At 32.1% G+C, this 11,254-nt stretch overlaps 1 protein-coding gene across 1 annotated transcript; it reads left to right on the top strand.

Moving 5' to 3' along the window:
- Positions 1-6,444: 6,444 nt before the first annotated feature.
- On the top strand, positions 6,445-10,001 carry LOC130993232 (type IV inositol polyphosphate 5-phosphatase 9). Its single transcript, XM_057918051.1, has 8 exons — positions 6,445-6,758; positions 6,840-7,027; positions 7,121-7,225; positions 7,311-7,569; positions 7,651-7,835; positions 9,232-9,340; positions 9,439-9,590; positions 9,671-10,001. The coding sequence occupies exons 1-8, from the start codon at positions 6,738-6,740 to the stop codon at positions 9,921-9,923; spliced, it is 1,272 nt and encodes a 423-aa protein (XP_057774034.1). The 5' UTR covers positions 6,445-6,737; the 3' UTR covers positions 9,924-10,001.
- The last annotated feature ends 1,253 nt before the right edge of the window (positions 10,002-11,254 follow it).

The following is an 11,254-nucleotide window of genomic DNA, read 5'->3' as shown; positions in this document are numbered from 1 at the left end:
AAACATCTTATAAGCTCAACTAAACACCATATAGGTCTCCTATAAATTTTCCGCTACGCAATCTGTTATTATTTTATTTTACTTATTCTTTTGGATGTTATGTGGTATAGTTGTTTTTTTTTTTTTTATTATTCTAAGAAGATCAATAATAGTTCTTTATTTTTCTTCGTGATAATTCGAACTCCCGATTTATTGATTGGAGAAAAAATGTCTTATCAATTGAGATGTGTTTTGTTGTCTGTGTGGTATAATAGTTTAACGTTGTTTGATATAGTAATTTTTGGCGTTTGGAGGAAAAATATATTAATCCCTAGTGCAATGCCTTTAGTTAGTAAAATTGAAATTTATCAACCAAAATTCGTATTTAAAGAAATACTACTATATCAAATAAGACAATCATTTTTAGAAACCAACGACATGGTGCGTTTTAGCGACAGTCACCTTGTTAATGTATATTTTGTTATGGTTAGTCAGTGGTATTGATGGCGTAGCCTTACGTGCTACCATATTCATAATTAGGTATCTTATACCGACGTATATTTTCTTCGGATGATATACCGACCTATAACTTTGAGTGAGAATTAAATAAGTGAAAAAATATTAGATATAAGTATTGTTTATGTTACAAAGAACTTTTGTGGCAGCGTCTACATAATTTTTAAAAGGATTATAAGGTGTAGATCCACCCTTAAAGTAGCGGCTTTTAGAGCGTTTACCCCTTTATTCTCGATTTTGGCGCAAACATCCTCTCATAGTCCAAGATAAGGGTGCAATTAAACTTAGACCTCTAACGCCGTTAAGCATTCGTTAACGTCTGAGTTTAATTGTACCCTCCACTTCAGGGGTCAATCTGCATCTTAACCTTCTTTTTTTTTTTTTTTCAATTTCGACAACCCATATCCGACATCAGCTTAGCCGCCCCCATACTCATCGGCTCCGACTTACACCTTGTCAGCTCGCACGAGCTCAATCTCTTGATCGTTGACTGCCCATCGCCGACATGCAGCAGCATCACCAGCTCCAGATGTGGACCTGAATCGAATCCTGCTTGGTCCAGATCCAAATCCGTATTTTTTTATTTAGGTCTGGATCCGGTCCAAATCCATTAGATCCAAAAACGAGATTCATGTCCAGATCCATTAGATTCACAGGGTCTCGAGTCCGGACCCAGATCCATTATTTTTTCTCTTTTAAAATAAATTTATAAATATTAAATTAACCAAAAATAAAATCATAATTATTGTCTAGAATTTTAATAATTATTCAAAAATAAATAATTAAACCATATTAATAGTAAACAATTACTATAAAATTTTAAAATAAGTAAGCATATAATAATCAAGCACTAAATAACATATTAATAATATATAGAATAATGACATACACACATATTTTAATTGTATATGTACAAAATAGATGAAAATTAATTATTATATCATTAAAATCAATTTCATCTCTAACTTCATCACAATATTAAGTAACAGTAGAATAATGTATCTTCTATTTTACAATATTGAAAAAAAATATTATCAATACAAATAAAAGATATAATAATAATAAATAAATAAATAAAATTTAAATATATATATATATATAGATAAATGTATACACATTAATATCATAAGATAAGCCTAAAAGGTTAAGGTGCTGGAGGAGATGTTGTTGTGCGGGGCTGTGAAGAAGTTGGTGGCGTTGCTGCATGTCGGCGGTGGGCAGTCAACGACCAAGAGATTGGGTGCGAGCTGACAAGGTGCAAGTCGGAGCCGATGAGTACGGGGGCGGCTAAGCTGATGCCGGAGGTGGGTTGCCGAAATTAAAAAAAAAAGATTAAGGTGCAAACCCACCCCTAAAGTAGATGGTGCAATTAAACACAGATGTTAACAGACGCTTAACGACGTTAGAGGCCTGAGTTTAATTGCACATTTTTCTTGGACTATGGGGAAAATGGGGGGATAAACGCTCTAAGGATCACTACGTCAGTACTGGATATGCACCTTAACCTTTTTTAAAATAAACTCTCATTTGAAATATATCAATACTATACAAAAAAAGACACCGGATGACCACTTTCCCAAAGTGAAACACAAGTGACAAAAAAAAATACTCATAAGTTTACAAATATATAAGTAATTGAAGCAAAATTACATTTCATATTTCCACTAGCAAACCACAAAAATTTGGTCCATTTATATGTGTGATTGTGGTCCATCTACATATACATGAATTGCATGATCAGAATGCGACGATTTATTTATGTAATATTCGTACAGGGATCGATGTACTCAATTTGAAATTTTGAATTGCTATGAACAGCTGCATGCCTACTTAATCGACCTCTAATAATTTTTTTATTTTACTTTTTTACTTTTTCTTATTAGCGCAATTTTGTCCATTCATCCTAAAAGTTGGTAGAATTATATAATTTAAAATTAATGGATAATTTTGTCTTTCATTAAAAAAGGTGGATATTCTACATTGACGCTTTACATTGCACCACTAATTATACTTAAAAGCCTTCATAACCGAGTACGATGGGCTGTTAATATCTGCATATATATTCATATTTAACCTATTTCGACTTCTCAAATATCTTACAACCTATGATTTTTTTAACGAAATATATTTGTGATGTGTACGTGCTAAAATACACTATATATAAATATTGGATTCAGTTAAGAACGAAAAAACCCCGAGTAGTTAATATTTTTCCCTAAGTCATCTTCCATTTATATATTTCCACTATGACTGATATGTATGGCTATAATTTCTCATCCAAAAGATCCAAACCCACTTGCAAGATCCGCTTTTGTCACCCTTCTTGGTTAGCTAGATATTACATAATTGCATTACAAGTGGCATATGTATCAACTCTCCACATTTAGGTCCTAACATTTTCTAAATATTAATTATCAATATTTCTAGCTCATTAACAAGAAGTCTTAGGATAGAAATTTTTTAGCGGATATTAATTAATAAATAAAATGGGTCGAAAAATTGAACTTCTGGGCTTGCAAAAGCATTACATTATTAATTAAAGGGTTTATTGCCGTAAAATTCAAAATCTTTTCGAAATTTCGCGATATTCTCACCACTTTAAAAATCGGCGTAGGAATACATGAATCAAGAATTCGTTCTTAATGTTCCCAAAATTAAAAAATTCCCTCAATTTGAAGCTGACATGGACAGCAGAATGTCCAGCGGGGCGATGTCGTTTAGTTTTAATCAAAACGACATCATTTTGATTTCCATCTACAATTAAAAAAAATTGTGCACAGTTTAGGGTTTCGCGGCGCCACAACCCACCACCGCCCGCGTGCCGTCGACTCCCGTCGTCTGGACAGCTGCTGAAATGCGCCGCCACGCCTCGACCATTCACCGTCCACCGGCACCGCTCCAGACCTCATCCGCCTTTGACGCCTAACGCCCGGACCTCGTCCAACCAAACCAAGCCAGACGACACCCCTCTTTTTTTCAGGTGAAATTCGCCACTTCCCGGTCATCCTCTGAAACTTCGATGACACGCCGGTCGCTGCCTCCCTCCTTGGTCACTCTTCTCTCTCTCCCTTCTTCCTTCTCTCTACTTTCTCTCTCTTCAGCTGGAAACAGTCGTCCCTCTCTTCCCTTCGTTCAGTAGCTCAAGCCACCGCCGCCGATCCCACCTCAAGCCACCGTCGCCGATCTCTCTCTCTAGCTTTAAAGTCAAGCGGCAGCAATAGCCACCTCTGATGTGGTGGTCGGGGCGGGGGGGGGGGGTTGGGGAAAGTGGTAGGTTGGGGATTGGGGTAGATTTTTTTCTATTTTTTTATAAATTAATTTATTAATAAATCCTTATATTTTATTAAAATAAGATTATTAAAAAAATTAAAAATGACATGTCATAGCTAATTGGCATATAATTGACATGTCATAGGTGTTTGCCATGTCATCTCGCCGGATTTTTTATTTTGGGAACATTAAGAACAAATTCTTGATTCATGTATTCCTACGCCGATTTTTAAATTGGTGGGAATATCGCGAAATTCTAAAAAGCTTTTAAATTTTATGGCAATTAACCCTTAATTAAAATCAGCCGAGAATTGTCCTACGTACATGTGCATTACTTATTAATTAGTGTCCTACTTTTACAAGCTAATTTTTTTGTCCTAATAGAGGTCAATCTAAGTTATTGTCCTAAAAAAACCTCCAACTCAAAAAAAAAAATCATTTTTTGAGATGTTCATTAATTAAGCTTTCACATCAAATAGTGTTTTTTGCATTTTCGAAATTTCTTGTTATTGATTATTTTATATCTTGTACTCACTTCGGAATGAAATAAAAAGATTTATTATTAGTTTTAGAGAAAAATATTTAGGTTTTAAATCTTTATATAAGATATTGGTTAGGTATATAGACAGAACTTATTCAAAATCTAGATATGCAGTTGTTATTGCATTTGTTGATGATTTAATAGAATTACGGATTGGGGATTAGGTCTTTCATTATATATCTTGTAAGTGGATTATTTATAGCTTAATTATGCTTAGTGGGTTCATTTATTATTGATTCAATATATCCTATGCGTATGCTTAGCTAATTAAAACCTTTGTCTCCTTAGTTAATTAATTTGTATATGATCCTTATATGTTTAATTACGATTTTCATATAAAGAAACAATATTATATATATATATATATATAAATAATCGGTATCATAAAATGTGCATGATTTTGAAAAAGATCAGTATCCTACTATATCAATATAAATAGTTCTTAACGGTCTTTACACATATAGTGAAACAAGTATCACGAAAATTACCACGATATGAGCAAATATAAAACAATAAATTGACATACAAGATTAATTACCCAATTCGTTATAAATATATCTACGTCATGGGGTGTCTCGATTAGAGAAACTATTAGAGCTTATAAGCAATATAAAATAAACTTAGCCAAACACCTTTATAATAATAATAATAATAATAATAATAATAATAATAATAATAATAATAATAATAATAATAATAATAATAATAGGTGACTGAAAGTTGAGTCGAGGCGGGTGTCCGAAATAATTTATTAGGGTTTGGGCACTCGAAGCACAATAGTACACACGCGGACATATATATTAGTGATGTTTTTATGATACTGAAAGACGAGATTATCTCCAAGAAATTGAAATATACAGTATATACATATCGAGGTCTCTATTAATTGGTAATTTATTCAAATAATTAGTCTAGAAGTAGCTAGCTAGCTAGGGACTACGTATAATATGGAGTACTCAATATTGACACGCAAAACGGTACCAAATAGAATGGGACAAAAAAGTGGAAGTCAAATGGTGTTGGAAAGGCTCAGTCTCATTCTCAATTGTCACAGACAACATCTTTGATGAATTAGTTTTAGCTACACCCCTCAAAACCACATAGTCTCCATCAACTTGCATATGTATGTGCAGTTGCTAGAATTTTATCTTCTTTCACTCATCGTCTTATACCATTCAGAGAGAGAGAGAGAATAAATAACACTAAACATTGAGATTGAAAAATATCTATCTATATATATATAAGGTTGAGATACAATGAGAATTCTATATTTTATGAGAAATGAAAATAACGATTAAGTCAATATAAATTTACGAATAAATACATACGTTAGTTACGACTCACAACTCACACACACTCACCGCCGACACAAGGTGATTTGAATTCTTACGCCTAAAGATGCAACATGTCTTTTTGATGCTACTACTAGCTATAATTTTTGTTGTAAATGCTTGCATTTTAAGATGGCATAATTAACATTGGGTTTTATATGTATTTTGATTGATTTTGAGGTTAAATTAGTATGGAATTATGTACTCAGTACATATATCTCCACCTAAATGGCTACAAGTAGGTTTCCTCATGTAGGGGCAGTACAGCTCAGATATGTTTCTGCATGGGAATTTTTATAATGCTACTTGCTCTTTTCCCCATTACAAATACACACATAAACCAGACAAATGCACCATCACATCTCTTTCAAATTCCACCACGCAAACTTACAAAAAGAATTTTATATAAGTCTGTTAAAATAAGTTAAATGACCCATCCTTTTTTTCTATTGGCCAACAATGTCAATATTCCTCCAATCAGCTCAACAAACTGGCAACTCTTGATTGTGGGTGTTGAGAGTGACCACTTTTTATATATTCAAAATCGTATTTCACCTCTTCTTATTTGATCCCAATAATAACGTGAAATTTAAAATTTTCATATTTGTCCACTAACGGTATATATATATATATCTCAAAAAATACACGCACCTCGCCAAAAATATCACATACAGACGTGACATGCCGTTTGAGAATCAAGGGCATGATCTATACATAATATTGTATTGAATTATTAGACAAATTGCATAAACATATATGTATATATATATTAAGATTTTATTAATACAATGGTTATGATCGTAGGAGCTAGCGAAATAGACATAAACGTTATTGAACCAACTCCAAATTCATATATCACAATTAATTTCGGCGCTCATTTGATCAGTCCATGATCACCACGGACGTCACTCCATTCAATTACCTTCTTTCTTCTATTCCAACTTGCACCTCTCTCTCTCTCTCTCTCTCTCTCTCTCTCTCTCTCTCTCTCTCTCTCTCTCTCTCTTTAATATGCATGATTTGAGCATTGGTGAGCCTTATATTCTCTCTCTACTCTAACTAATAATCTTGATTATCATCATCGTCAAACATTGATCGTCATGTCTCGAATCAAAGGAGAAGTAAGCGCATGTCTCTATGTCAAACAACACACACACACACACACATTAATTATGAGTAATAATTGTTGATAATATTTGAAGGTGATGTGGCCGAGGTTAGTGGCGAGCAAGATCTTCAAAAAGAGATTGGGCAGCCACAACTTCGTCGCCGATTATCCAACCGCCACCGGCGAGCCTTTCATGGAAATCCCGCCTTGCTTCAACCACAAGTCTCTCACTCCCAGCGCCACCTTCATCAAAGATCGCGACGAGGAGACACGAAATTACAAGTATATATATACTCACTTTAATTAATTTCCTAATATTAATTAGTAAAAATTCATACATATGCATGACTCATTTTGTTACGATTGAAATAAAAGGGTGTTTGTTAGCACTTGGAACGTCGGAGGAGTTGAACCAACTGAGAATTCCGTCATGGATGAGTTGATAGACCACACCAACCCCTGCGATATCTACGTCTTCGGGTACGTCGTAATTCTTTTTAGTTTGTTACAAGAAGATGTATATATGAATTAAGATGCATGCATTATGCATATGATGATATGTCAGTTTTCAAGAAGTGGTGCCGCTGAGAGCTGGAAATGTGCTGGGACCGGAGAAGAGCAAGATCTGGATGAAGTGGAATTCGTTGATCAGAGGTGCCCTAATGAAAACAAAGGAAGAAGAGTCATGTTTCAGATGCATCATCAGTAAGCAAATGGTGGGAATATTGATCTCCGTTTGGGTTCGGGCCGAGCTCCGGCCCTACGTCCGAAACCCCAGCGTTTCCTGCGTTGGCTGCGGAATCATGGGTTGTTTAGGAAACAAGGTAATTCATTTACATATATATAATTAATTAATCATCACTATTAGTAATTAATTAATTGTTTGTTTGAATTAATTGGTGCAGGGTTCAGTGTCGGTAAGATTTCGATTGCATGAAACCAGCTTCTGCTTTGTGTGCAGTCATCTGGCGTCAGGTGGGAGAGAAGGCCATCATAAATATAGAAATTCAAATGTCCAAGAAATATTATCAAGAACTATTTTTCCAAGGGGTTCTTCACTTCATCTTCCCACTAATATTCTTCATCATGAGTAAGTTTCTCTTCTTTTATATATATATATATATATATATATACATTTTAATACCAACAAATTTAATGTTTTTTGCCTTGCTCCTAGTCTTTATCATATATTCATAAAACACGCATGAAAGAACTTTCTATTTTTTCTTTTTGAGACGTCCAAAAAAAATTCTACTTATTTTTAGGCTATAATTACAATACACCTAACAATATTTTTCTTAAACCTCGTGTCACTTCCTCCTTGGAAGTTCTTTCATATACGAAGGGAGTAATAATTACAATTCGTTAGTTAGAAGCTTCTTTTTTCTTGATTTTTTAAAATCCCAGTCAATTAATGGCTAGAAAAAAGTGTATCCCCTAATTAATTATCTTTTTATTTCGAGAAACAAAAATCACTAAATTTTGGCCGAAACAATGCATCCAAATTAATGATCTTTTCGTTATAGAAGCATACAGTTGATTATGAATAATCATGTGTGATAATCTTGATGATTAGTACTATTTAATTTGTTAACCTGTTTAGGACAAGGGGAATAATCCAAAACAAATTAATATCAAGAATAGTCAATAAATTCAACAATTATTGACTGTTTATAAGTTTAATCTTGTTATAATGACATATAATAATAATAATAATAATAATAATAATAATAATAATAATAATAATAATAATAATAATAATAATAATAAAAAAAATATATGTGTGTTTTAATGTTTTTGCCTTTCTCCTTGTCTTTTTATCATACCTGAAACACTCTGAAATAGGCAGAGATTGTTCCTCGACTCTTATATAGTTAAGTAGTAGGAGTAATATATGGCAACAAAAACTAGTTCTGATCACAGTCAATTTATGGCTAGAAACAAGTGTATCCACCAATTAACCTTTTATTTTTTTAATTTCTAATTAAAAAAATATCTGGATTTTGGACGAGACAGTGCATCCAAAAAATCTTTTCGTTATGGAAACAAACAATTGATTATGAATAATCCTGATTAGTATTTGTTAATCTATTAGGACAAGGAGATAATCCAAAAAAAAAAATCAAGAATAATCTATAACCCAACAATTATTCGCTGTTAATTATAAGTTTAATCTTGTCAATATCGTTCGCGGCCGTCTGTCAAATTAAACTCTAGCTTTGCTAATCACATGGAGTTTAAATTAAGAATTAATGCTTTTGTTTGGATGTTTTGGACACAAATTAGTTTAATTGGTAGCTTAACCACCTCGGAAAACAATATGGTTTGTTTTTAATTTTAATACGTTAGTTTGATTTCTTCAGGCATGTTACGATACGATTAAATTGTCTTTATTTAATTCGAATAAGAATAAACATTGTCCCAATTGCTTATATTTAAATACAATTACATCAAATTATATAATCGATTTTTTTGTTTTGGTGCAGTCGGGTGATATTTCTTGGAGATTTAAATTACAGAATCTCGTTGCCTGAATCAACGACAAGGCTGCTGGTTTACGAACAAGATTGGAATGCATTATTAGAACATGATCAAGTATGATTTAATTTCTTTTGTACATTTATTTATTTATGAAGTGATATTGAATTTAAGTTAAATATATAAAAAATAAATTTGGAAATGAATGAATTCAGCTGAGGATGGAGCTGATGGAAGGCCAAGTATTGGAAGGTTGGCATGAAGGAAACATAAAATTTAGGCCAACATATAAATACTATCCTGGTTCAGATAAATATTATGGCAGTTTTGAGGGCAAAAAAGGCGAAAAGAAACGTGCTCCTGCATGGTAACGTAACATCCATCTTTATTTAATTTATTTTAAATTAATTAAATTATGAAGATAATTTTATGTACATATATATATAGGTGTGACAGAATAATATGGCAAGGTGAAGGATTGAAGCAAGATTTGTATGAAAGAGTAGAATCAAAATTGTCAGATCACAGACCAGTTAGAGCAATTTTCAGCACACAAGTAAGAGTGAAGCTAAAGCTGAGAGCCCTTGGAAACTTCTTTTTGTCTGAGAGATTTGAACGCATCACAAATTCCTCCACTCATTTTCAAGATCATTTTCCCACCTGTAATTCCAGATTTAGCCTTCACCTCACTGATTTTTGATTTTAATTTCCACTTTTTATATACTACTGTGTTTTCATCTCGTGTTAAATATATATACATACGAGCTCCAGTATTCAATTAGCTAGAAAAAGGTGAAAATATTAATTTAGTTAAGAAAATTAATGTCTTGCACATAAAATTTATCATGTATATATGTATTGATGATCACATATATATTTATCGATTACGATAATGATTATTTCAATATATGTGTTTAATTGGGGTACTTAGCTAGGGTTCTTAAGTTATAATAATCATATACATAATTAAGATCTTATAAAGATGCAAGATTACTGGTAAATGGTAATTGTGGAAGTAATTAAACAAAGTGTCACAAGCAAATGCATGGTACTTAAATTAATTAAACTTGGATATTGCCTTTCATGTTTAATAGATAATAATGTAAGTCATCGTCATGAAATTAAATATATATGAAAAGAGATATGCACTAAATCAAAAAGTATCACGTAAATGGTCGAGTATCAATGCAATATTATACTATACTCTCGTGAAACCATGCTGATGAGTGTCACAGTGTGTCTCTTATAATCAGGTTACTTTCAGCCACAAATTAATTATCTCTTATTCATGGGGGTTGGGTATTTTATTCATCACTTCCAACAACTACCATCCAATTCTTTTTCATAGTCGCACCAATCTATTATATTATATATATATATATATATATATATATATATATATATATAGAGAGAGAGAGAGAGAGAGAGAGACCAAACTATTATATATAAATAGATAAATTTGGGTAGAAATAATCTCTAATGTAGTGATTTGATCATCAATAAATTTTGAATAAATGAAATGATTGATTTCCATGTTGAATAATGTTTTTGTGATTGTGTATTAATTTTATAATATTACGATAAAGAATTTGATTATATGACAATTATAATCTTATCGCTTTTATAATTTTTATGATAACGATTTTGATTATGACAATGATGAGATCAATTTATAGGATTCTCGACTTCCTATACGTCTATATATGCACACTGACGGAGCTAGGGATTAATTTGAGAGGAGGCTGAACTTGTACGGGGTTCGAGGGCTATGAAATTTTTGTTGGACATTCCGTATATTTAAGACATTTTTTTATTAAAAGACGGCATAATGGTAATATAATAAATAACAATATTTTCATAGATTATATAATTTCAATATATAACAAATTAGTTTCAATACATTATAAATTTTTTTTGGGCATTCTGTATTTTTAAGACATTTTTTTATTAAAAGACGAACATAATATTAATAATAAAGATTAACATTTTCATAGATTATATAGTTTCAATATATTACAAATTCATTTCAAT

This window comes from Salvia miltiorrhiza, chromosome 7 (assembly GCF_028751815.1).
Source record: "Salvia miltiorrhiza cultivar Shanhuang (shh) chromosome 7, IMPLAD_Smil_shh, whole genome shotgun sequence".
Classification (NCBI taxonomy): Eukaryota; Viridiplantae; Streptophyta; class Magnoliopsida; order Lamiales; family Lamiaceae; genus Salvia; species Salvia miltiorrhiza.
The sequence above is the reverse complement of the archived record's forward strand: the minus strand, read 5'-3'. Positions and strand labels throughout refer to the sequence as shown.

Excerpts from the sequence above, each read along its gene's own strand:
- LOC130993232 (XM_057918051.1), top strand. The coding sequence starts at position 6,738 with ATGTCTCGAATCAAAGGAGAA. Across the intron at positions 7,836-9,231 it reads ACTAATATTCTTCATCATGA|TCGGGTGATATTTCTTGGAG; the intron begins GTAAGTTTCTCT and ends GTTTTGGTGCAG. Across the intron at positions 9,591-9,670 it reads AAGAAACGTGCTCCTGCATG|GTGTGACAGAATAATATGGC; the intron begins GTAACGTAACAT and ends ATATATATATAG.